The sequence below is a fragment of the Berghia stephanieae genome, chromosome 8 (assembly GCF_034508935.2).
Source record: "Berghia stephanieae isolate SIO BIC M18660-M18661 chromosome 8, UCSD_Bste_1.3, whole genome shotgun sequence".
NCBI lineage: Eukaryota > Metazoa > Mollusca > Gastropoda > Nudibranchia > Aeolidiidae > Berghia > Berghia stephanieae.
Window position 1 is genome coordinate 37,923,824 of NC_088367.1, and position 27,898 is coordinate 37,951,721.

At 34.0% G+C, this 27,898-nt stretch overlaps 3 protein-coding genes across 4 annotated transcripts in view; 2 read left to right on the top strand and 1 right to left on the bottom strand.

Moving 5' to 3' along the window:
- The window catches only part of LOC144978617 (uncharacterized), a 185,925-nt gene extending 171,120 nt beyond the window's left edge, over positions 1–14,805 (bottom strand). Inside the window, exon 1 of the mRNA XM_078924911.1 lies at positions 14,478–14,805. Coding sequence (XP_078781037.1) covers positions 14,478–14,621 — 144 coding nt within the window. The 5' untranslated portion in view covers positions 14,622–14,805. The remainder of the gene's footprint in view (positions 1–14,477) is intronic.
- Positions 795–21,299, top strand: LOC144978616 (potassium voltage-gated channel protein Shaker-like). 2 transcript variants are annotated; one of them, XM_078924910.1, is made up of 3 exons: positions 795–994; positions 1,347–1,514; positions 19,763–21,299. In XM_078924910.1, the coding sequence occupies exon 3, from the start codon at positions 19,803–19,805 to the stop codon at positions 21,183–21,185; it is 1,383 nt and encodes a 460-aa protein (XP_078781036.1). In that variant the 5' UTR covers positions 795–994; positions 1,347–1,514; positions 19,763–19,802; the 3' UTR covers positions 21,186–21,299. The 2 variants fall into 2 exon arrangements, with proteins under 2 accessions (XP_078781036.1, XP_078781035.1); XM_078924909.1 differs by lacking the exons at positions 795–994; positions 1,347–1,514 and adding an exon at positions 3,062–3,280.
- Positions 21,300–23,910: 2,611 nt separating this feature from the next.
- Positions 23,911–27,898, top strand: part of LOC144979000 (uncharacterized) — a 101,039-nt gene continuing 97,051 nt past the window's right edge. The window contains exons 1-2 of the mRNA XM_078925618.1: positions 23,911–24,034; positions 26,287–26,447. Of these exons, the coding sequence (XP_078781744.1) occupies positions 23,911–24,034; positions 26,287–26,447 (285 nt within the window). The remainder of the gene's footprint in view (positions 24,035–26,286; positions 26,448–27,898) is intronic.

Consider the following 27,898-nt stretch of genomic DNA (forward strand, 5'->3'; position numbering starts at 1 on the left):
TAGGTATGCCTTGTCTTCCAACCATGATAAGACCAAAAAAAAATATTTAAAAAAATAGAAACCAATTACCGAGAACCAGCAGTTTCCCGACTTCCCGACTCCTGGAAAATTCCCGACTTCTCCTCGACCTGCTGGGGACACTGTTAATCGTTGAAGTTCAACGTACCGACACAATAAACACGTACAATATACGAAAAAGTCTTACAAGCGTACAATGGCCGAAAAAACGTAAGAATACGTATTTTTCGCGTGAGGTTGGTAGCTCTGATTGAACCCTTCATAGAAACTGTCCGTTTATAATGAACACACCATGACATCTTTGAAAGTTGCTACAAATGCTGTATTGCGCTAAGAATACTAACATGATTCACGTCCGTGTGAAAAAGACTGTCATATTGTAAGACCATCGTTTTGCATCACGTGTGTCATGAGCACATCGCAAATGACACTGAGAACACAATCGAATAAACAGGCGATCCCAACGCGTTAACTAGCCCATAGTCTGATTGAGAGAATCTAGTGAGAACTATCACCCAACTGACGGCCATTGTCAAGCAGGCTTGATGATGGGTCACAAATTCCAGTTTTGATTGGTCAAAAATTTACTGATTAATTGCATTTGATGTATCCTACTAAAACTGTGAACATTTCTTGTGATGAGGGTAACCCTTGACACAAATTATACAACATTGTGACTGGAATACGTGGGGAATAATGGAGATCGTCCACATTGCCGAGTTATGATTTCTAATAAACTAATCATTCCCTGATATAATTGCCATCCCCAGTCCAAGGACCTTGATGCGGTCGAGTCCCAGCGCTTAGAACGGATCCAGACAGTGAGACGCATCAAGAGAGTCAAGTCAACCTTCAGCCACCGCTCTTTCTCCGGGGATTCCCGCAATGAGATCGAGGAGGAGCCATCGTCAACCGTCACCTGTTTACCTAACTGTTTCCGGGGCCAGCCCCGATCCGACAAAGACAGACTGTACAGGTACGACACCTATTGTTCATTATTCCATAGCAAACCTTAACGAGGAAAGGGGGGGGGGGGGATTAATTCAACCTAACGTGTTAAGAGCCACCCTGAGAAAGGGCAATACAGCGCCGCGTGAACTAGTTATGAGAGATTTGCATATGGTGGTAGGTATGTATTGAACCCGATAACTCAAAGTCATGAAGTACAGATCATATCAAGAGGGGGGGGGGGGGGGTTAAAAGCTTACAGTAAATATCCACGTTCTGCCTTTAGCAATGTCACTGTCTCCTACCATTTAGTAAGATTGACTATCCCATTGTACACAATTCTTAACACTACACACCTTATTCTTCCATTTCCCTTGCAGATCTCGAAAAGAATCCTCGTGTTCCGACTTCCCTTCGCCAGATTCCAACCCACCATCGTATGACGGTGCCTGCCGGCTGCCCAATCGTGGCGGAGGGCACTCCCGTTGCGGTTCAGGCATAGAGGAACAAACGGCCCTACTCGTCGACATTCCCAGTGGCCAAAGAACGTAAGCATTCATTTGTGTCGAACTAAACCTATGAAATTGGAGCTGTAATTATTTTCTCTAATGCACGGCACTGTAAATACTTGAGCCGACGACGAATGGAAAAGCAAAAACGAACCCTGTTCCTTGACTTTAAAAAAACACACCGAAGAGTGGGTGAGATGATAGTAGAAGAATAGGTGGTACCGGATTCGAACCCCGCCTTTGCAATCTGTCCAACATAAGTCGAAGAGTAAAAAATAGCTATTATTATCTGTCCAACATAAGTCGAAGAGTAAAAAATAGCTATCAATAATAATGATGACCGCTTCGCGGCTGACGACTAGGTTACCTTAGTCCTGTATGGACAGATCGCAAAGACTAAATTACCTAGAGTATATCTAATCCTTCACATAGCGACATTGTCGCACTCTGGAAAAAACACATATTTAAAAATTTGGCCAGAAAACTCGTCCTTCAATTACCGATCGATTGAAATAACTCTCATCTTGGCAAAAACTCTCAAATCGATATTTGAAGGACGAGTTTTCTGGCCAATTTTAATATGGGCTTTTCCAGAATACAACAGAACAGTTGTCAAAGGCCAAGTCAGGGCAGTTATATGATAACATGTAGTGTGAATCATACATTTCAGACATCACATACAATACAAACAAAAAGAGAGAGAGGGGGGGGGGGGTACTTTAACCTAACCAATCTTATAAAAGTTATTTTAGACAAAAACTCCATCACTGAGTAGCATCTATCTATAAAATTAAATACAAAGTGCCAATAGCTAAATCGGGTTCGTAAAATGGTGTTCAAATTCTAATGATGTCGAGTTTAAGCCTATCTCAAAGTGACACGACGAAAAGGAAAAGCTTAACAGTGAACGATTAGCGATCTTTATACCAAAGCCAAAAATGAACCAAGCAGATTTCCCATTGTTGTGTAAAGGGGAAGACCTAAATCCATTAAACAAAAACTGACAATCAACCTCATAATTTTGTTAACCATCTTTCCAACCTGGTTTGAAATTGAATGTAAGCTTCAATTTTATTACAAGAACAGATCAAATGATCGTTTCGGGTTTCCCCTTTACCAACAAAACAGGATGAATGCGATGTGGTAGTGGCGTTGTTACGATGAATAAACAAAACAATGTAAAATCGAAGCTTACATTCAAATTCATATTATTTATTTCTTCGAGCAGCAACATTTACACAACCTGGTTTGGGGCTTCAGGGAGCGTCTTTTGCAGAATATCTCACGCTCTGCTGATACCGTACAGTCAGATTAGAAAGAATTGGATAAACCCAGGTATCCTTAAATCTAAAATAATAATAATAATAACAATAATAATAATAATAATAATAATAATAATAATAATAATAATAATAATAATAATAATAATAATAATAATAATAATAATAATAATAATATTATATTATTATTATTATTATTATTATAATTACGCACCAAATAAGATTAAAAAATATATAACAATAATGAGAGGGAAAAGAACGCACAAAGTCATCCTTGGTGAAAGGAAAGCATCGATAATTCTTCACTCACAAAAAACAACAAACCCGTATATTCCATCAAAGATGTCATTCACAACAATGAAGAGGGACCAAAACCATCCAAATCACATCCGATCTAAGACTTTATGACACAACCACAACCAAAATCAAAATGTGGGATATTATGAGCTTCTTGGATCACCGACAACCGTGGTTCGGTAGACGACAACCGGAGAGAGACAGAAAGCATGTTCACATCAGCCCATGGTCGGTAAACCCAATTATTAATCATTCGTACAAGAAATTATGTCCCGATTACATTGTGTAGGCACTTGCAAGAAGTAGCTCTCGCGAGTTGATAACAGGCGAGGATTTCTGTTTCCGTTTCTGAGGAAAAAAAATGTAGGAGTGATTTTAAAATGCTCATTCTTCTTTCTCAGTGGAATGAAATGGCATAAAATTGTGCTTACAATGATGCTAATATTATTATCTTCCTATATCATGATTTTGAGAAATCTTTGCATAAAGAGAGTATATGTGTTTCAACGCTTATAACTTTTAAACCAGAGATGGTCCTTCTTAATAAAAAAAAAGTCCTTCTGAGATACATATTAAAGTAGCTTCTCTAAAAATTTCAGAGCAAAATATGTTTGCACTCAAAAGCTCCCCAAAAAACAGTAATTGGCCTCGATTGTTTACAGACGCTGCCATTTTCTTATACTGATTCACTTCCTGTCGTCTGCTGGGTTTGAGAGATAACTTTGTCAATCCACATCAAAACTTTACATCTTTATATCTTACAAAATATTCATTTATGGAAGTTATTTTTGTTTTAAATTATTCAATTAATTGGCGTTTTCATGTCCATGCATTCATTGTATAATTTACAATTCTCTTCCTTTTTTTCCGATTGATTTTTCACTGTTGATTTTGACGTTTTTCATCCTTTGACGGACGTCTGTCCAATTTAGGGGAACGGGGGAGCGGAAGTTTTTAAAATCACCTATTTCGACCATTTTAAACACTGATACACCACCTCAAACATTTATCAGTCCATATCTCTGCTTTTATGAGGTCTATTTTCATTTTGAAAAGTTCAAAGTGAACAACTAAATGACGCCGATTCAGTGGTGTATTTGGTCTATCTACATGTGAATAAATATTTAATTGTCGACTTTTCCAAAATTCCAATAGGTCATTCATTTACATGTCGTGATCTATTTTTCCTTGATTTCAGCTGTTTCAGCTCTAAACTATACCTTTCTCTCTCAATAAATAATTATTTTTCTGTTTGCAATGTATTACAGAGATGTTGAATTACCACATGTAAAATTTTCAAAGTTGTATCTGAAGCCGTTTCTGAATTATACTTGATTATCCATTGGGTTGCTGTGTTTTGGTCACATATTTTCCTATTAAGCTTCTATAGAGATTTTTCAGCACATAAAAGGTCATAACTTTTTAACTAGTTGAGATAGAGCGATAATTTTTTCCATTTAGTAAATGTTTCACTCCCCTTTATTTTTCTACACTAAATTAATACCGATATCACTATTTTGAAAAATTCTTGCAAGTGCCTACATTGTGAATTAGATGTCATCAACACAACATCACACCCAGACCCGTCACACGCAGCTTACAACAACAACACAATAATTTAAAATCTGCATTTTGTTATTAATAAAGAAAAACGGAATATCCAGAGATAAAATAAATATGCATAAAGTATAAAACCGTGAATACAAACCCAAAATGCAAGAGTTTTTCTCTGATTATTAAGAATTGTCGATTTGAAGCGTTTAGGATCGCTGTATCGTCGTTCAATTTAACTACCCATCCCAATTACCGAGTAAAGAACACACTACATATGAACAAACAAAACATTTCAACTTCACTAACTTTAATAAACAAGGCTTCGTTAACAAATAAGTAAATAAATCAGAGCGACCACATGAGTATCAAATTGTCATTATGTAAAATTTAACCATATCTTGGAGATGATTCGTTCGTGAAACTGTTCCAAAACAGTGTAACAGTAACACGTATGCAATTCCCCTCCATAGTTCTAGTTCTGCCTTGGCTCGTAAAGGAAAGGTATAGATACATAAAAACAGCAAACACGTTAGGGAGAACAAACGACCGAACCATTTCCTAGTCTTCACAACTAAATTGGTAAACTGACCAACAATTGGGTGGTCTCAGATGACTGTATAGACCTTTTTCGAATCAACAATACTCAGTAACCCCACTTGGCTACAATGTCTCCCAAATTTAGTTAAATTTAGTTACAAGAACGGTTCGCGCCACAACTTGTGAGATATTCTTTATTTCATTGTACATCGGATATGCAATGAAATTAGTCCTGAAGTGAGCAAAACATTCCGTTCTTTGTGGTTATAATATCAATTAATAACTGCCATCTGGCAGCCAAGAGACAATCAAACATATTTGCCATGCATACAAACGAATGGGTGATGATGATTTTGGGATGACTGTGATCTACTCACAGAATGGTGTCAACTGCTCTTATGAAAACATACGGTACAAGACATTCTCAACCAATAGCATGAAGAGGATGAAATGCGTATGTGTGTGTGTATAGTGGGGGGGGAGGGGGGGGGGAGGGGAGGATATAAATAATATAAATACACTTCGTTTGCTAGATCGTTATTCAAACCAGACAAATGGTAGGTACAGTGGCGGCTGGCGAAACAGGACCAAATACACTTTATTAAACACTACACACACGAATCTTTTCATTCACTGATCATCATTTAAAACCGAAGAGACATGATCAGGAATAAGGGTGATTAAAAATGTATTAAATTCTCACAAGCTATCTCGTGACACACACCAAAAATGAAAAAAGCCAACCGAACATGTGTACCTCTCCCCCCCCCCCCCCCCCCTACAATAAACAATGTTAACACACACACACACACAACAAAAACAATGATTGATTTTGGAAACTGATAGAAAGAATGAATAGAAGGAGAAGCGATTCCAATCAATATCACACTCCATTTCCTTTTTAAACTCCCGACAGAGGAGAGCAGCAGTAGTAATGAGCACAACAATGAGAATGCCGCTATTGAATACAAAAGACGCTACCCCCCCCCCCCCCCCCCCCCCCCCCCCTCACCACCAGACACACACACGCGTACACACACTATGTTTAAGCATCGCATGATGATTATTTGCCTGCGATTCAAAGTAGTACTCATAGCCAACTCATGGCACACAGGTTTAGCATTCAATATTGATATCATAATTACACACCCCATCATACGAGGGGGACCAGAATACAAATCGTGTGTGTACGAATGGGAAACAAGTGAACCAACCGTCCAGTGAGGAATAACAACTGATTCGGGCATATTTCCAACAAGGAGTCCATTATTCCAGTACATCATTCTCGAGGGAGTCGGAAGTTCAATTTGTATAATTTGTAAACAAGTGAATATATCATATTATAGTATGATGCAAATACATCAAGAAAAGAGCTGAGTAAAATGCAAACATGGATTCTCGTGCGTAAAACGACATAGGTTATCTTGTGGGTTTCCATTCTTACTATATAGTGCATTGTGGTGATAATCGTGTGGATATCCTTTCAATAGTAAACGTTTATAGCCGATCGCCAGTCCACGCTTGTACACTGTTAGCTAAATGTTAGTATCAACACACTGATATCATCTAACAGAAAAAAGATGACAACCTGGCAACTTATTTGTCCTGGTTGGCCAAAGAAAATAAATAAACAAATACCAACAACAAACTGTAGCACGACAAACACACTACTTGTAACTGCTAACAGCTGAACTGCCCCCCCCCCCCCCCCCCCCCCCCTTCCCCAAATTTGTGATCATTATCAAAACATCTTGATACAGTAGTGCAATGCAGTTCAACACCATGTTGAAAGGCCAAAAGGCTCGCCTCGCAAGCAAGTATTGAAGAAAGCTTTGTGTCAACTACAATCACATGGACAACACGACTGCCTTAACAAAATTATGTTAGGTACCGATTCAAGTGTGTGGGATAATCTCGTTCTCAGAACCAAATATTGTGAAAACAAACACACATAATCTATGACAGAACGAGAAACGAGTAGAACCCAGAAAAATCACATACAGCACTATTTAAATCCATTGAAAATCAATTAAAAACAAACAAACAAAAAAACACCAAAAAAAACAAAAACAAAGGAAAGACAAGAAGTATACAAACAACTCACCAAAAGAAAGGGAAAAAAAGAAGAAAAAAAAAAAAAAAAAAAAAAAAATATATATATATATATATATGTGTGTGTGTATAAATAAATAAATTCAACCAATCTAAACACCCCACAGAGTCAAAACAACAACAACAGCATACAAGAACATCAATGCGTGCCTATGAAAATCGTCTAATTGATCTGACCGGCGTTGATCGATAAAATTAATGACACAGACGAAAATACAAAAATAACACATTTAAAAAATCTAAAAATCAGCACGACACAAGCAAAACACATCTATTCATTCCAAATGACGTAACAGACCAGAACACCATTTAGTGTCTGGTAGGAGAGATAAATATCGTTTTACCATAAGTCCGTCTAACGCATCTATGATTGTCTCCCTTCGAGAACCATTCACCGACTTGGACCATTGAATGTTGCTTATTTTATGAATATACCACACTTCAAGAATAATAATATGCCAAAGACCAACGCAACATCGCCAATTCATCACAACTCTCGCCATTATGAACATAAGACAGCAGCTAACATTGAAATCCCCCTATTCAAATAAAATGCAAGAATCAAAGCGACCAAGACCTAGCTTGAAGTTGAACCCTGACAAATATAATGACTATAAATAAATGTCTACAATAAGGACAGACTGTCATGAATTGTGTTGAGCTGAAGAAGTACAATTTTCAAAGATTTAAGAAAAAGAAAGAAAAAAAAAGAAAAGAAAGAAGGACATTTTTTTAAAAAGTTTAGTATAAGTAAAAGAAAACGACGAGATCCGTGACTGAAAAAATCAAAATATTAACCGTTAGAAACGAAATCCATAGAAAAATCAAAATACCAATATAAATAAACCACCTGTAGTTCTTATTATGATTGCAACAAAACGACATTAATAATTAAAACAGCAAGTATTCGGCACACAACACCAAACTAAGAACTTAACTGTCAGTATTAGGAAGAAATGGCTTTTAACGGAAGAAAGTGCGGGGATGGCGATGTGAGAGAAATATGTCGTCTTTTTTAACAATAAATTACAACTTGTTTTGTTGGAAGCGGTTTAAATTTACAGAAAGGATTACATACTGAAAGGGAGGCATGGACAAATTTCAAAGTCCACACAACACCGCAACTAATCTAGAAATAAAAATAAAAAAGGCTTAAAAAGGTTAGGTGGGATGAGGCAAGATGTTAATATGGACATGAAATATAATATTAATGCTGGCAAAACCTATCGATAAGGAGGCACAAATTAAAACAATATACAACACATACTCAAGTGTATAATTCACCCTAGCCTATTCCATCTACGCAATTACAAACATTGGTACTTGTGTCAGTGTTTACATAACATAATTTACACAGTTGTTTCCCTTTGACCATATTGTCACGATAAACCAATATTATAGCCAGAGTGAACACAACACACCTGCCGAGAAAACGCACATTAAGAGGGAGTAGGAGAAATCTCTGTTTGTTTGGTAAAACGTAAAAAAAAAAAACAAAAAAACAGGAGGAGGAGAAGAAGAAAAAGAAGAAGCAGAAGAAGAAGTTAAAATTCTTGTGACAATGTTGTTAGATCACGCAAGAGCCAGTCAAAAGGAATCTGAATGAAAAGACTAAAAATTGCAGATCTGCACAAACAGGCACTAAAGATTCAGAGGCAAACTCCAAGAGCAAATCATCCATTTGACTAAATTGAGACTAATCTAAAAATGTAAGAAAACACATTCATCAATGCATAGACACTGGTTTAAAAGAGAAAAAAAAAACACAAAAAAAAACAAAACAAAAAAAAAAAAAATTAAATAATGACAAAGAAATAATAAATACATAAATTAGCATTTTGAGAATGCTTTATGTAGAAGTGGATGTGAGTAGCAAGTAAAGGTAATTTAATAACAAAGTTACTGAACACTGAATTCTATACTCATGGATACAAAAAAAAAATTTTTTTTTAACATTAATAATAAATTGATTAAGAAAAAAAAAATCCTTTTATATACACGTTGCAATGCCAAATATAAAAGATAGAGATCAATTTTCCCTACTAGATTCCCAGGTGTTACATTAGCCTTTTAAGGCGTCAGATACAAACCTGTGTCCAATCTTTTATTGTCACATGGTTAAGTACCAAATAGTGAGATTCCTGGTCAAACGACATTCCCAAGCATCAGTAGAACAAGTTTCTTACACAATGAAGATTACAGAAGAAGAGATAACAGGAGACATGAAAAAAAACGTACAATCAAAAGGTGGAACAATTAATCGACCACGAATATGCCGCGTAGTCGTGATTATTAGAGATTAATAGACAGCGGCCGGTAACATTAGTGAACTCAATCACTACTATAGATCAAGTAGTTGTACAATAGGAATAATGATTGCAAAATACCAAAACAATCCATAGTACACACAGTTATTGAACATTGTCCATCTCTCCTAATATCCAGCATGCCTACCCTCAATTTCAAAGGTTTCAAAACAGTTCACTGCTAATTCAGGAACAATAAGTCAAGCAACAGTAAATCCTTCCTATCGAAAGACAATCAATCATCTGATATCATGAGCACAATAACAATAGTGCTACAATGATACGAGAGGAAGTTTTTATCAAACTCCTTGCAAAACTTTTTAATGGGGAGGGTAGTATGGAGAAGGTAGGAATGGGATAGAGGAAAAGGTGGTTTGGAATAGATGCCACTGAAAAAAATCTCCCTGAAAATTACTAGCCGATTACCACCCCTGAAGGAAGGGTCTTGGTTTTGCTAAGGCTTTGGAGAGGAGAAATTCATCCGACTCTTGAGACCAATGCTCCCCCTTGGATTTTTACAAATCAATAGCCACTCCTGCTGTAAAAGATATCAAATTTTTAAAATAAGGAGTCAAAAACAAAATTATGCACTAACTAAAATTAAATAGGCCCAGTACAAAGAAATAGTACCAACTAATTAGATGCATATGTAATATCTGTACTGTCATTGTCCCCCCCCCCCCCCCCCCCCCCCCCCCCCGACAATATATTTATTTACTCTGGAGAATAAAAAAAAACAATACTTCCATATTCTCCAGGGCACCCGATATTTCCTACAAAATTCCCCGGGATGGTAGTAAGATGGAAAACGATTATTTACTATTAGCAATACTAATAATGATAATGATAACAATGATATAATTAAGAAAACAGAAACAAAGGATTAAATCATTTCAAAAACCAAAGCCATCACAAGCAATTTCAAGTTGGACACACTGTAAAATCACAATCCTGAATTTCCAAAAATAATACAGACGAAGACCTATATGAAATCTTGCAACATTTTTTCTTCTCAAAGCTTAAACAAATACCGATAAGATCAGTCTTTGGGGGAAAAAAATAAAAACAATCAAAATCATTTCAAAATGAGAAAAAGTCATAGGCAAAAAAAAAAAAACCAAAAAAAAAACCCCAACAAACCAATCAATCCTTTTGAGTTTCTAAAGCATAGGGTGAAAAAAATATATCCGCCAATGCTACACTAAAATTTTATTTAAAAAGCAAACCTGTAGAGACCCCCCCCCCACCTCCTAAAAAAAACAAAACAAACCTGTCAAAATTAACTTCTGGACAATGAACAAGTAACAAAGCCGATGCTGAGCCATCGCTGTACTGAGTCAAAGGACCACTCCCTGATTTTGCAACCAATGGGGACTCCCACCTTGTCAACCCATCTGACAATTTTTAAACTATTGCGTAGGCAAAATGGCATAAACTTGAATGGTAGCCGTTCAATAAAGGACCATCATTCATATGAATCAGATTTCTTAAGACAAAAAAAAATCCATTCAAAAATCATGTTTGAGTGGACCAGGTCATGTAAGATGAATGCAAAGGATGAGAAGTGGTCTGGTATTTAAATCCAATAACAATTTTCGACACATATAGTAATAGTCCTATAGAAGCCATTAAACTTAATATGATACCTTACTAAAATGAATATTGGTTCCAAAAGTATAATCATGATGATGTTACCACTCAAAATGTATGTTATTGCCTGTACTAGGGTCTAAAAAACTATGTTCATAACAAAAAATGTCAAAGAAGATAAATTGCTCAGTTATTTTCATACCTGTAAATTAAAACCACAAATGACCACAATAAAATTGTATGAACATCGTGGTCTGTTGTAAAAAAATTAACACACTAAGAACACATTATCAAATTTCACCATTGTAAAATGACTCGAAATTTGCGACTACGAGTACCACACTTGTCAGCGCCCCAAACATTTGACTAATACTAATAGATAAAAACAGCAGTCTAGCATGGGATGAGGATGCTTGGTCATCAGATATTAAAAACCCTGTGACACATTCAATCTAATGAGCCTCTAATCAATTTTTGACACACTCAACTAATGTTGTCAAGTAGCTAAACCACACCTGCTTTGAGGCTAGAATCAGAGGTATCTACAGCAGTTAGAAACTGATGATCCGAAATGTATAAAAAATATCCATTATGAGTTTGCATAACTATCTAAGCCTATAGGAAAAAAAAAAAATAAAATCATAATTTTTGAAATCGGCTATAATTAATCTTGGCACTGTGATAAAATTTTCAAACTTCACCTTCATTTGACCCATTATACGGATGGGACTTGTAACATTTAATTTGATACCCGATGACAAGTATGTAAAAAATTAGACTTGAGTGAAAATTAATGAAAAAATATGAGGTGTTTTGTTGCTGAAAAGTAGGACAATAGCAAGTAAAATAAAATAGCGTATCAATTTCAATTAAATTTGGCAAAGATATACTTCAATTAATTATTTAACAATGCAATGAGTGTAATTAAAATGCATCCACGATTTAATTAACTAAGTGACTATTTCTCCGAATGCTCGGAGAAATAAACTCGAACTCTATTTCTCTTAACGGTTTCCAGATTCCATTCTTGAGATTTAAATTGGCAAGAGTGCAACTATTTGAAATTAAGATAAAACTGAAGAACGAAAAAAAGAAAAGATAAAGAAAATTAAAATAATTTTGGTGTTGCACAGTTGACTGACAACTTGCAATCTCTTCTGTCTTTTCTTAACAACAACAAAAATCAAATAAACAAACAATAAAGAAGAAGAAAAAACTCCCCTCGTCAACTAAAGGCTACTCAGATTTTAGTATGTATAACAATAACCTTATTTTTCAGTTCAGGCTGCTGAGCATTTGAGAATTTGAATTAGAATTCAAGTTTATTTCCCGAGCATCCGGAGAAATAGAGCAAGCCTTTACTAAAAGATATTATAATTTAAAAATTGAGAAATTTGTATTTTATATACTTTTTGAGAAATATCATAAGAAATTAATAATGAAAGGAAGGACTTCCATAGTTTCACAGCACCCCTGAAACTGAAACTCTTCTTCGTAATTCGTCGTAGCGGTAAAATCCAAAGAATCAAAATGAAAGGTAAACAGCAAACTCACTTGAGCAAAGCAATGGCAGAAAACTAATTTGCGCGGGAATTAATTAGGCTAATTACCATTGTTCCTTATAATTAGGTACCCAATCAGTGAAGAGACTTAGAAACGGTCAACCAGTTTGTACACAACATGAGGCAATCGAGATGTGCTTGTACTTGTAGCAATCATTTAACTTTCGATTTGAAGGTGTCCACATAACGAACTTCCGGTGTTCAATTTTTTTCTTTTTCATATTTTTCCTGTCCTTCAAGTAAATGTGGTCAATTTTGGCTTAGACGAAACAGTGAAATTTATCGCTCGGCGGCTCAGTTAAAATTGGCTGCGACAGGTTTGGAAAGTGAAAAAATAATTTCACGAAGGCTGTGTGAAAATACACTGGGGTGTGTTCAGACACGGCAATTCTAAAAAGCGTCGTTTAGCCTTGGCAATATATCCATCGTTAATATAAACGGCCCATAAGCTATGCGTAGCGCTGTGGAACATTCCTAATTAACTTTACAGTCATTCTACTACGACTCATGCATTCTTTCTTCCCTTTTTAAAAATATTTGAATTTGACAAATTGACTGATTCCAGTTAATTGACTGAGAATTTACAGGTCTAAGTAAGTAATAATGGCATCATCCAGTCGTCAACGACAACCAACTTAGCAAATTGTTTTTAAGATGAGAAAAATCACACAACTGATTGATAAATCAAATAGTAATAGTAATAGTTAATTGGGCATTGCACTAAGGTCTATTCATAACCGCTAAAAGATTAAGTAATATAATAAAAGTGCTGTGGAACTAAGGAAGTCCTACCAAATAAAACACACCATTGGAAAGGTTGTTTTGTGTCCATTAAAATGTTATCAAAATTAGCCACGTAGTCACCTAGGCTAGTTTGACAAATAACTCGAGATAGTAATAATAAAGATAAAAGAAGTAAAGGCCAAAAATAAAGTTCCAACAGACGAGTTTCGCCTTACAGTGAGACTATCTGCAACCACTACTTATTAACTCTCCCGAGTTCACCCTCATGGAAAATGGAACAAATTTGTACGATATAGACCCATGTCACAGGTTACGCAATACCGACAGATCCATTAAAATGATAAGCTCTCCATACCAACAATCAGCAAAGGTCTAACTTTCATATATTAATGTAGGTTTTTAAATTAAGAAAGAGATAGTATTCATATCCTGGATTATGTAGCAAGCCAACCCTACAATGACAGTGACAGGACTGAAGATTGATGTGTGAAGTATCTATGTCTGGCTGGAGTGAATTTGAAAATAATGACAATTCAGTTAATTAATTCAGTCATTTTTAGATTTCGAGCCTCACTCTATACTTATTCAAAGGATCAGTGCGTGTTACCCTTACTTGTAACTGTGACTTGTGAGACATTGAGAGGTTTAGTTTAGTTTGTTTGGTACAGTTCAGTACAGTCAACATAAAAATCAAACAAGATGAGAATGTTGTAATAATAATGAGGGCGTAATGCGATATATAAAAAAAACCATTATGCCCAAATCAATACATTCGGACACGAATGTAAGAAACTGATATATATCATCAAGATAAAGAACAGAGCGGTAATAGTGCCAACCCACCAACAAGAAGATGATGGCTTCGACTGCGTTGGTGTCGGCCATTTTGGATACTCTGTAAGTTACTTAGTTTAGCCTTATTATTATTGAGTATGATTGACGAAGAACCCTTATGTAATTCTAAATTACTGCAATGTCTAATTCATTTAATTAATTAATACTTTAAAATACACACATTACCTCAAACCCTTCTAGAAAGTTGGCAACTCCTGCGTATGGTGCACGTTTCTTTTCGTGTGGAAGCTTATCAGACGGGGGCAAAAAAGGCAGAGGATCCCTAGCCGCAAAAAGTGCGAGTAGGTTGGGTGGTAAATATTGAGTCATTTTCGGATCCTCAAATTTAAAGAATATGTGTCGCTATCCGTGTAAGTCCAATGAAACAGTAGTTCTAACCTTACAGGATCACTCACGAATGTAGTTTCTATTATTATTGTATCCAAAACGTTCCGACTATGACTAAATTCACGCTAAAACTACAATCGTTGAAATGTTTGCTTCCGTTTGTTTCTCGCGAGCTTACCGCAAGCTCGCTGAGCTTGCGATTCCACGGTGCTAACCATTGATTTTTACCTCGCTTGGAAAATACCGTACTGTTAAGAATGGGGTAACAAAAATAGAGGGTTTAAGCGAAAGAGACGCTTAGTGTTATTCTTTTTTTCTAAATGTGTATTTAAACGCCATAGAAATAATTGTGTAAATTTTTGATATTATGATTGGTACCTTCTTCTTCTTCTTCTTCTTCTTCTTCTTCTTCTTCTTATTATTATTATTATTATTATTATATTATTATTATTATTATTATTATTATTATTATTATTATTATTATTATTATTATTATTATTATTATTATTATTATTATTATTATTATTATTTATATTATCATCATTATCATTATCATTATTATTATTATTATTATTATTATTATTATTATTATTATTATTATTATTATTATTATTATTATTAATAATAATAATAATATTATTATTATTATTATCATTATTATTATTATTATTATCATTATCAGGGACGGCTGGTAATAATGGGCAGGGTGGGCAAATACCAGCCTGTTTTTTCAAGTTATATGCTGTATTACCAGGTCTGAAATAATCAAATTTAAATTAGATAATTTCAAAAGTTACTACTTAAACTTTATACTTCGTACTGAAATCAATTTGTGTGTATTTTTGATAGATTGCGAATCACCATGCATCCCTTAATGCATAAACCAGGATACGCTCCTGTTCTTTTTTTTATCACCCCCCCCCCCCCCCCCCCCCCCCAACCACTCCACTCCGCCCACATCGTCATCTCATCGTCTCGTCGCCTGACGGTGAACTAACTCCGATTTTTGCTGTCTGGCCTCTCTAGTACTAGGTCGGCTAATTCAAATGAGCCCACCTTATTAACCAGTGAAAACTAAATAGAGATTTTGGCAAACGAACTTTTTCTTATTTATTGCCTTACTTGTGCTGGTACCATTGATGTAATGACTTTGGGAATGTTCCAGTATTGAATTAAATTTATTAATTTACTAATTTTACATCAATTTAGTATTGATTTGTGTTGTTTTTATATATTTGTTTATCCATTTAAACTTTTCTTTTTTTTTTCTCGTTTTCTTTAGTGCTTCTCAAAACTCATTTATTTAAATTGTTTTCTTATTTGTTTTTTGTTGTTGTTGTTTTTTTTTTTTTTTTTTGTTTTTTTTTTTTTTTTGTTTGTTTTTTAACAAATTAATTTGTTAGTTTTTTTTTTTTTTTAATTCTTAAGGTAATTACCCCTGTATTTTTTATTGCCAGACAAAATAATTTTGCAAAACAATGTAATTTTCTATTGTATTCCCTCTATAAAACAAAACACTTTTATTCAAAAGTCACGACTAAATAAATATATAAAATACAACCACCATTTTGGTTTTCTCAACATTTGAATTAGTATACGAGAAATACTCTTCTGAGCAAGGAGAGAGTTGAATTCTAACTGACTTATAGAGGAAATACGGAAGGGTGGGCAGATTCCGTACTTGCCCGTCCTGAAGCTAATACATACATAAGATAGTTCACGATGAAGAGGCGGGAAGCTCGGGTTGGTTGGGTAAGGAGTAAAGATAACACGGTCGTTATTGTTATAGTCTAACGAATGCATGAGGAGAAATTCGTAACATTATTTTGTCTTAATTGTATTGTATGAAGTATTGGCGAAAGCCTAAGATTAAATAAACGTTGTTTTTGTTTGTCTTATTTTGACTATGGAACTGATACTGATACGAGTACTTGTCATAGCAGAGCTGCCTACTTGAAATAGGAAAATAAAAATCGTAGTTTTCAGGGCTAATAAAATCGTAGATATTTTAACTACCCTTTTAAAAAATGACCGGAATTTCGACTGTTTTGATAGATATCAATTTTTTTTAAACGAGAAAAAATGATTGGAAACGTAATAATGATGGTGATGGTGGTAGTGATAGTGGTAGCGGTGGTGGTAGTAGTAATGATGGTGGTGGTAGTAATGATGATGGTAATATTATTATTGTTATTATTATTATTATTATTATTATTATTATTATTATTATTATTATTATTATTATTATTATTATTATTATTATTATTATTATTATTATTATTATTATTATTATCATCATCATCATTATTATTATTGTTATTATTATTATTATTATTATTATTATTATTATTATTATTATTATTATTATTATTATTATTTATTATTATTATTATTATTATTATTATTATTATTGTACGTATTGGTGGTATTACTATTGTTGTATTTTTGTGTGGTTATTAATGGTATCAGTTTATTGTTTGGTTCCATTTACCATTTTTTTCCCACTTTCATGTGGTCATCAAATTGTATGATTTATTGTCGAAAGCCTAAGATTGAATAAACTTTGTAATATCGTATGGTAACCATCATTGTCGACGACATCGTCGTTGTCATCATAATCATCATTATCATCATCATCATCATCATCATCATCATCATCATCATCATCATTATCTTCATCATTAACAACAACAACAATATTAACAACAAGTACTACAATAGCAATAAAAACAATATCAACATCATCATAACATTTCCGTCATCGTCTCCACAACTATCATTCTAACCAACAGCACCACCAAAACCACTACCATAATTACATCCTCCTCCACCACCACCACCACCGCTACCACTATTCCAACCACTACCACCACCGGCACAATCACTCTAATCATCAAGACAGCAGTGAAATGCAATTTGAGCTCTGAATGAAACTCGAGTCATATCGCTGTTGTTGCTTCTCGATTAAAACTTTAAGGTTACTACATACTACTGAAAACCAATAATGTAACAGAAATATTAATCTCGCCGTTGAGGGATTAAAGCAAATCTTTAATTTTTTCGAGTGAACGAAATGGACTTGTATTGTCAAGGTGTTGTCGCATTATGTCTCGTCGCTTTATTTTTTAGTGGTATTCTCTTTCGTGATTCAGTTTTGATTACGTTTGGAATAATTAAAATCTACTTGTATTGTCATTTCATTGTGAATGTGATTATTTGTGGTTGAAATATTATTTTTTAAAGGTGAAAAAAAATAATAATTAAAAAAAATTAATTAAAAAATAAATAAATAAATAAAATAAAATAAAAAATAATATATATATATTTATGACCGAATCATCTTTGCCCCACCACTGTAAATAGGCTAGAACCGCCACTGATCATTATCATTATTATTATTATTACTATTATTATTATTATTATTATTATTATTATTATTATTATTATTATTATTTTTAAATATTATTATCATCATCATCATCATCATCATCGTTATTATTATCATTATCATCATCATCATCACCATCATAAATGAATACCTACAACATTGAGTATTCATGCGCATTTCAAGGTTTCGCCATACTTAATACCCTTCACACAATTTTAAAATAATAATGATGATGATGATGATGATGATGATGATGATGATGATGATGATAATGACGATGATGATGATAATGATGATGATGATGATGATGATGATGATGATGATGACGATGTTCATGATAATAATGGTGATGATAATGTATGATGATTGAAGTGATGATGATGATGTTTACGATTATGGCGATAACCAACATAGTCACTGATTCGCCCTATCATATTCTTTAAATGTATCATTATATTTTTACGATTATATTCATCGATTTATTAATTGATTTAATTATTTATTATTTTTATCTATCTATCTTTCTATCTATCTATCTTTCTGTCTATCTATTTTTCTATCTATCTATCTATCTATCTATCTATCTATCTATCTATCTATCTATCTATCTATCTATCTATCTATCTATTATCTATCTATCTATCTATCTTTCTGTCTATCTATTTTTCTATCTATCTATCTATCTCTCTCTCTCTCTCTCCTCTCTCTCTCTCTCTCTATATATATATATATATATATATATATAATATATATATATATATATATATATAATACATATATATATATATATATATATATATATATATATATATATATATATATATATATATATATATATATATTATATATGGTTTATACAGTCTTTTTGTACCGCGTGGTCTAGGGTTCTGTAAGTAACATGTTCTGTTTATATGGGTGAAGGGACGAGAGTACGGCGAGTCGGTTCCAAGCGAGTGTTTTCATCTCTGAAAACTACAGCAGTAGCAAGTATTGGCATTTCCAGTTTTGTGTGTCCGTGTGTGTAGCAAAGGCAATCATAATCGTAAGTGCGAGTTGTCGCTTCGTGTTGTGCTTTATTGTAGTCCTTCTCTGTGCATTAGAATTAGAGCAGCACACACTCACAAGCGCTCACGTAGTACCGCTGCTGTCTGTGGAAACACTGCGGTGTGAGAGTGATTTGGCTAGCAGACGATGGATCTGTTTACGTTTTTGCAATCCCCGTTTGTTCAGACTGGCGAAATGGAAAATTTCAAATCATTCAATAATTTAGCACGTTCATGATTCTTACTTCACAATTCAAAATGGACAGGGATTGTTCATAACGTGTAATTTAGAATTAACAAAATTATCAATGTGGCGGTTGGTAAAAAGTGCGCACCTCAAATTTGTTGTGCAAGGGCGAGGGCATTGCGTGAGCTTTTATGTTTCTCTCGCTATAATGAAAGTAAATTGTCCATAGGTTTGTTTTGGATTAAAGTGAAGTGGTATGCGTGGTTATATAAAAAAAAATATCAAATGTTTCATACGGTGAAATGAATTGATATTATAAATATATTTATATATATACATATATATTGGTGCACCCTGCGACCCATGAAGGCAGCATTATCATTATCATTATGGAGGTTGCTATGGCTGGGATTGAGGGTAATGGTGGTCCAGCGGGTTACCGGGACAATTATAATAGTGGACAACGCCAGTCATACAGACATACTTCTCACCTTCCTAATTCCAGGTCATTTCCAAAGCTGACGGAGGAAGACAATGAGGATGGGATGGGCGCATCGGGGACTGACTATACCTGTGAGCGCGTTGTAATCAACGTCAGTGGCCTTAGGTTCGAAACCCAACTCAAGACGCTGGATCAGTTTCCTGAGACTCTGCTCGGCAACCCTCAGAAACGTAACCGTTACTACGATCCTTTACGAAATGAGTACTTCTTCGACAGAAATCGTCCTAGTTTCGATGCCATTCTCTATTTCTATCAAAGTGGGGGGCGGTTACGGAGACCTGTCAATGTTCCATTGGATGTGTTTTCCGAAGAGATCAAGTTCTATGAACTGGGTGAAAGTGCGTTTGAAAGATATAGGGAAGATGAAGGATTTATAAAAGAAGAAGAAAAACCTTTGCCTCAAAATGAATTTCAAAGGCGTGTGTGGCTTCTTTTTGAATACCCAGAGAGCTCAGCTGCTGCTAGACTGTGTGCTATTTTCTCTGTAGTTATCATTCTTTTGTCTATAGTTATTTTCTGCTTAGAAACATTACCACAGTTCAAGCATTATAGATATATCAATGGAACAGTAAGTAATCCTAAACCATCCATCGAGGAGGATGATATTCCAAAATTTAACGAGCCATTTTTTATAATTGAAACTTGTTGTATTATCTGGTTTACATTTGAACTCTTGGTCCGATTCGCATCCTGCCCGGAGAAATTGGGTTTCTTCAAAAATATCATGAATTGCATTGATATTGTGGCAATCATTCCGTATTTCATCACACTAGGCACTGTGGTTGCGGACGAGAACAAGAGCAATAACCAAGCCATGTCACTGGCCATACTCAGGGTCATTCGACTGGTTCGAGTCTTCAGAATATTTAAGCTTTCCAGACATTCGAAAGGTCTTCAAATCCTCGGCCAAACATTAAAGGCCAGTATGCGGGAATTGGGCCTTTTAATATTCTTCCTTATTATAGGTGTGATTTTGTTTTCGAGTGCTGTATACTTTGCAGAAGCGGATGCAAAACAAACTTATTTTAAGAGTATTCCTGATGCATTCTGGTGGGCAGTAGTAACCATGACAACTGTCGGTTACGGAGATATGAGACCTATCGGTGTATGGGGTAAAATTGTTGGTTCCTTGTGTGCGGTAGCTGGTGTGCTCACCATTGCTCTTCCTGTTCCTGTCATTGTTTCCAATTTCAATTACTTTTATCATCGAGAAGGAGAAGGCACAGATAAAGGTCAGTACAAACATGTGCAATCTTGTCCAAACTTCCCTGACAAAAAGGATTCACTGGATTCTGAGTTTGGTTCGGATATCATGGAGATGGAAGAAGGCAATCACAGTACTCCCTTGACAGAAAAGGTGAAAGAGAATCATGCGATCAAAGCAAATAACCCCGGGAATGATTTTGGTCTTGAAACAGATGTATGATATAAGGTTGGTGGTAAAAATTGTGGGGCGAAAAGGTCAATTGTGGATTTGCAAAGGTGTCGAATGCTAGAAAGTTTCAAGTATATGAAAAACAAATTAATGTGGACACTTTACTCTTACAGCAAGAAGTCTTAAATTTGACGATGGACGTTGACGAGCAATTAATGTTTGTCTCTCATTTGTGCCCATGTTTTGTGTACCAGATTTCCCCAAAGCTATTTTTTCACAACATTTATAATGTATGTGATAAATAGTCTGTATTCTGATGCTGATAATATTGTCTAAATATATTAGGCAACTATTATGATTTGTGATTTATTTACCAACTGATGGCATTTTAGGGTGCTTACTTTGTGATTACTTTGAAACGAAATACCTCCTTCATCCTTGCATTATAATCGTGTATCATAAACCCATGTGATAATTATAATAATATTAATAACAGGAAGGTTTTGTCTTGGTGACCCTTAAACAGTGCATACATTATTAATTGATTTGTTGTTGACATTTATTCTTCTTCCCATTTATAAATTATAATATTTATAATAATGATATATTATAATATCTGCGTGTAAAGATGATTGTTGGCCCTCATTTTGTATATATTTGATTTAATACCATAATAAGAACTCTCACTTTTTCAACTTTTCTACAATAAATAACATAATAATATTACATTAATTACAACCTTAATTTCTCGTGTACTATTTGTTCCTGTGATCATAATTAAGGTTTTTAGAATTCCAGGTTGTGTGCTTAGATCTTATTGAAAATAATAATAATAATTATATTGATTATAAATTATGCTAATAATACTTTCAAACATTTCCCCTTTATATAATGATATAATTATAGTCGCATGACGCACTGTCATGATTAATATTTATGCCTAGTCCATCCAAATTTGTTGAGATTCTGCATGCGCTATTACCAGTATAATTATGATATCATTGCAATTGAACCAAAGCTTTCGTTTCATTTTGCCTTGCCTAGACTTTTATCATTTCCCTCAAAAGTTTTTCCCTCTATTTAATATTTTAGAGCATATAGTCAAGGAATTGATTATACTTTTTTTTTTTCTTTCCCCATTTCTCTCTTCTTTAGAAACAAATTAAAGTTGGTTGTTTTGTATGTTTTATTAAAGTTTGTGACGTCAAACTCTTTAAAAAGTGTCAGGATAATATCTATGTCAGATTTTCCCCGTTTCCAAATCAACCTTTAAGCTTTGTACTATTTACTTGCTTATGTCAAGGGCTCCATAATTAGATATTATAAGGCCGACTAGAGAAAAACCCAAATGCTCTTTTGTTTTTGTTTTTCATGAAGGTGGTTAATGAAAAGTGAAAAATATTATAATGCTTTTTGTTTTGTAGAAAATGAACTCTATGCGATCAAACGAGGCTTGTTGAATTATCTATGCATCAAACTCTACAAATTAAACTTTGGCCATCTTTTCTTTATTTCTTTTCTTTTTTTTCTGTCTGTTATCAATATACCCCCTATCAAACTACTCTGTGATCACTTTGGCATTAGATTTTGTTGACGATGATGATGATGATTATGATTTACTTACTTCATTTTACATTCTGGTGTCTTACTTCATTTTACATTCTGGTGTGTCCTCATTTATTTTTATTTACTTATCTCTAACTTTATTATCAGTGCTTCTACTACTACTACTACTACTACCACTACTACTATTACAACAACAACTACTACTACTACTACTACTACTACTACTACTACTACTACTACTACTACTACTACTACTACTACTACTACTACTACTACCACCACTACTACTACCACCACACCTACTACTACTACTACTACTACTACTACTAACTACTACTACTACTACTACTACTACTACTACTACTACTACTACTACTACTACTACTACTAGTAATTATTATTATTATTATTATCATTATTAATTATTATTAATTATTATTATTATTATTATTATTATATTATTATTTATTATTATTATTATATTATTATTACATTATATTATTATTATATATTATATATTATTATTATTATTATTATTATTATTATTATTATTATTATTATTATTATTATTATTATTATTATTATTATTATTATTATTATTATTATTATTATTATTATTATTATTATTATTATTATTATTATTATTATTATTATTATTATTATTATTATTATTATATTATTATTATCATTTACTATAAAATAGCTTTATCAGATTTTAGTTTGATTTTTTCATTCATGCTACCAAAATCTTTAATATAATTTAGCTTTGATTGCTTTTCATTTACTTATTTTTTTTATAATTTTATCTTTTTTTTCTTGTTCAAATTATTTAATTCACGTGCAAAGCTGTCGTTAGATCTCAGTCAGAGATTTTTTGAATGTACTACAATGTGATAATAATTAATATTAGACTCAATTTTAAACAATGTGTCGGAGTTTTATTTCATTTTTTTAAAAAATTTTTTTTTTTGGGGGGGGGGGGTGTAATGTTTTGGGTTTTTTTTTAATTTATTTTTGATCTACTAGTTTCATATACCCTGTTGTGTTGTAAATTAATTATTATTTAAATTTATGCTGTATTGTGTCAGCAAAGCCTGCCAAGCGTCTCTTGATCTGTGATTTTTGGTTTGTTTTGACTATGCTTTAATGGTAGCCCCATGTTTATACTATTATACTATACATTCAAGAAAGTATACTAAAATATATAATGATGACACATTTGTCTGTGGACAAAAAACAATGTTTGTCTTATTTGTGGGATTCATTATCCTTCTTCATTTTTGTAAAGTCAACGTACATCTCATGCAAACAAAACAATGGTAGCACTCTCAATAGTAAATATTGTACAATACTGTAACATAGAGATTGATTACTCATGCATCTGATGTGAATAATTGAGTGGGTCCGAGTGAGATTGTGTGTCGTTTTTTTTTTTTTTTTCTTTTCTTCCTCTTCTTCAATATTTGATACCAACATTCAATCGTATTCTATATCATTAATAGGTTATATTTGTAACCTGTGTTAAAGTTTGTAAAACGTTCATTTTAGAATCTCTACCATCATCACTGTTGAATATATACACATTGTATCTCTAGCCTTTTTGTTTAAATAACACATTTCTACTGTTACCCAATCAACGTGGATCTGCTACTATGACGTCATAGTCTGATTTATGACCTTGACCTTATGATCCGGTTGATACATTGTTGACAATATTTGCCCGTGTTGTTTTTCTCTCGTCACAACAAACATATGATGATGTGATGACAATGATGGTGATGAACAATGTTCATACACGAACGAATGGCAGTTAAGTTTTGTATACCTTTATTAATATATATTATTTAGTATTTTATTGGCTGGATATAAAGAGATGTTGGAAGTTGTAAGAGAAGATTTTGTAAAAATTGTGCAATAGTCTTTGTAGAGTTATGAAATTACACTTGAATATCAATAATTTTTATTGTTCTTTGTAATAACTTGGCTTTTATCTAACACGGACATCAGTTTGAATTATAAAGACCGATTTGTTGGTGGGAATAAAGGATAAGTACAGTGCTACTTCTATAACTACTACTACTACTACTACTACTACTACTACTACTACTACTACTACTACTACTACTACTACTACTACTACTACTACTACGACGACTACTACTACTACTACTTCTACTTCTACTACTACTGCTACTACTACGATTACCACTATTAATATTGCAATTATTACTCTCATCTTCCAAATTGCAATGGATCCTTCTTGACTATTGTAGCATAGCCCCCCCCCCCCCCCTCTAAATTATATGGGGTCTAGCCGTAGACCATGTTTAAATCTTAAAATGAAAATACATGTATGTAACAACTTTGAAAAGGAACGGAATTTGCAACGATGTTTCGTACTCGAGTCCTTCTTCTACCAGCCACAAAAATATTTAGTTATTGTTATATTATTCTATAATATTCATTTGGAAAACAAACAACTTCTCAATAAGATACTTGTTTTTTGTTTAGACTGAGATCACGTGACTGCCGTTATCACATCAAGGGTTTTTATTGTTGCATTGTTATCATTGGTTAACGATAATTATCCGATGTTAAAAAACGCAAAACATCGTTCATCTCCCCTGGGTTTGAACCTTCCCCTTTGTTTTTTGGTTTCTTAAAAATGCTATAATAATCATCATCATCATCATCATCATCATCATCATCATCATAACTTTAAGACTTTTTACTACTTGTTGCTTTTCGAATTTATAGTAATATTACCACCTTATTAGTATTATTATACTTACTGCATTATTGTTACTGTAGTCCACCCCAAAACATTCACCCTCTATGCCATTTTATTATTATGGTCACCAATACATGCATTGTGTGTTTGTTTGTTTGTGTGTGTGTGTGTGTGTGTGTGTGTATGGACTAAATAAGAAAATTACAAGGATACACCACCACCTGACCTATTACCACCAACAACAACCACCAAACAGTATGTTTCGTTCAAGTGCGCGCTGCCGCATTGCACAACTTCGACTCTTTTATGCAACATAGTACAAATCCCACCACATTTAATCATCACAACAATCGTTTATGGAAGGATCGTTGTCTTCAAAAGTCACCGTTATCGTACTATTGCAATTTTCCATACGCCTGTTGGGGAAAAAAAAGGAAAGAAATGGTCATCGAATGCCTTACGTTAGGAGCTTTTGGCCACCCGGCTCATGGAATCTCTAGCTCTGGGATTTTTTTTTATTCAGGCTTTTGCTTCGGTCTCGTCTTGCACGGATGCCTTATATACTCGGCAACGAAATTGGATTAGGAATAAATTTGATGTCTTGTCTATTGTTTTAGACAGTTGTCGTCATTTTATTGGATGCTGTCACTATATAAAGGATAGGGAGGATGTGTGTATCTCCTGTGTTGTGCATTCTACCTCCATCATGCGTGTACGCGTTCAGATCACGTGATGTTACTGTGGTATGCTGAATGTCGTATGCTACTGGTGCCTCGCGGATAATTTTTGGATTGTACCATTACTTCTCGGGTTCCTAAACCACGTTGACATCACTACTCCGTCACAACAACGTAGAACTTCAAGAAATTGGACTACGTGTCTCACGATTGCTGCTATATCGTGACTGGGAGTATCGTTCTGACCATCCATTGGATCGGGGATATCATCACTGGCCATCCATTGATCATCTGATTACATTGAGAAAGGGCAACACCGACAGAGCAAAAGATGAAATGGTGAGTGCATTTTTCCTTATCACATTTTTATATGTTGCAAACCATCATAAAACTATATAATGTCCGGATTAAATTTATGCTGAAAATTTTATTTAAAGAAAAAAATCTATAGAATTTTTTTAAAATATATATTTTCACAATTCTAGAAATGGCAGCCGTTCTTTTTTAAACAGAACAAATCAATATCACTCACATTTCGTAATTTAGACTAAAAAATTCAATTTGACTGTGAAGTCTGTGTCTTATTCATGTCGTCATAATACCGCATTCAGGCGATTGGTCACATTATTTACTTCCTTTTATTAAATATTTCAGGAGTCTATCTGTTAAAACTTGCGTCGCGTCACGGATTTGTCTTTATTTTCAGATCACAACTAAATATTATTCCATTGAAATTAGGTATCGCAGAAAAGGAATACTCCAAAAAAATTATTGAATTTAGTCTTTGTGATAATAATAATTTGGCCAATCCCGTACGCTGAAGAAAAAACAAAACAAACAAAGACAAGCCAGTGTATTTAAAATTTTGGCCAGATAACAACTTTCGATCGATTAAAATCATCTTGCCAAAAAATCTCAAGCCTGAGTTTTCTGGTCAAAATTTTAGTGTGTTATTTTCAGGGTTATGCAGACTAAATTTGTTAAACAGTGTCTACGATGACATCCTAGTACTTTAACACGTGTAATAGCTGTGTTACACAATGAAAAGATAAAATTAATTTTGTCCCTCCATACAGAGAAATTTGCAATGCATGTTACAATGCAAATAACGTTGAATAACAGACATGATGGTTAAATATGGAATTGTGAACAAAGATCTTACACCCATAGCAAGTAAAAAATATAACAAGGTGCATCTCTCTCTCTCTCTCTCTCTCTCTCTCTCTCTCTCTCTCTCTCTCTCTCTCTCTCTCTCTCTCTCTCTCTCTCTTCTATCTAAGAATGCGTTGCTTGTCACGTGACAAGTTGGGGTTATTATTTTATTCGCTTAATATTTGAAATCCAAGTTGTTTGTTGTTTTGTTTTTTTGGCCAAAATGAAAAGCAACAACAACAAAGTCGTAAGAAAAGGGCAATATTGACGAATTTTTTCTTGATCCCTCGTGGGATACGAGTTTCTCTCTGTCGTTGTCTTGGCGTAGCACGACTTGATTTTTTTCCCCTCACCCTTGCCAGAATCATGAGCTGAGAGTGAAACAGTCAAATGGGAGATGACATTTTTCCTTGTATATCCGACTATACTGGTCTACCCAAGACCGTGCATGCTGCAAATACCCCACTATCTCCGGCCCTAATTATTCTCTATCGGATATTTCATAAATACGAGGCCCATCGCGTCAAACCAGTGTTACGGCGGGATTAAGCGGACGTAGAGTGAGAGAATGTGAGTAAAGAGTCTTTTCCAAGGACTCAACTATGCGCCGAGCGAGGCTCGAACCCAGGACCTTCCGA

Bases quoted from the DNA above. Each gene is read 5' to 3' on its own strand.
- LOC144978616 (XM_078924909.1), top strand. From the start codon at position 3,186: ATGTGGGATATTATGAGCTTCTTGGATCACCGACAACCGTGGTTCGGT. The intron at 3,281-19,762 runs GTCGGTAAACCC...TCCTAATTCCAG, and splicing joins CATGTTCACATCAGCCCATG to GTCATTTCCAAAGCTGACGG.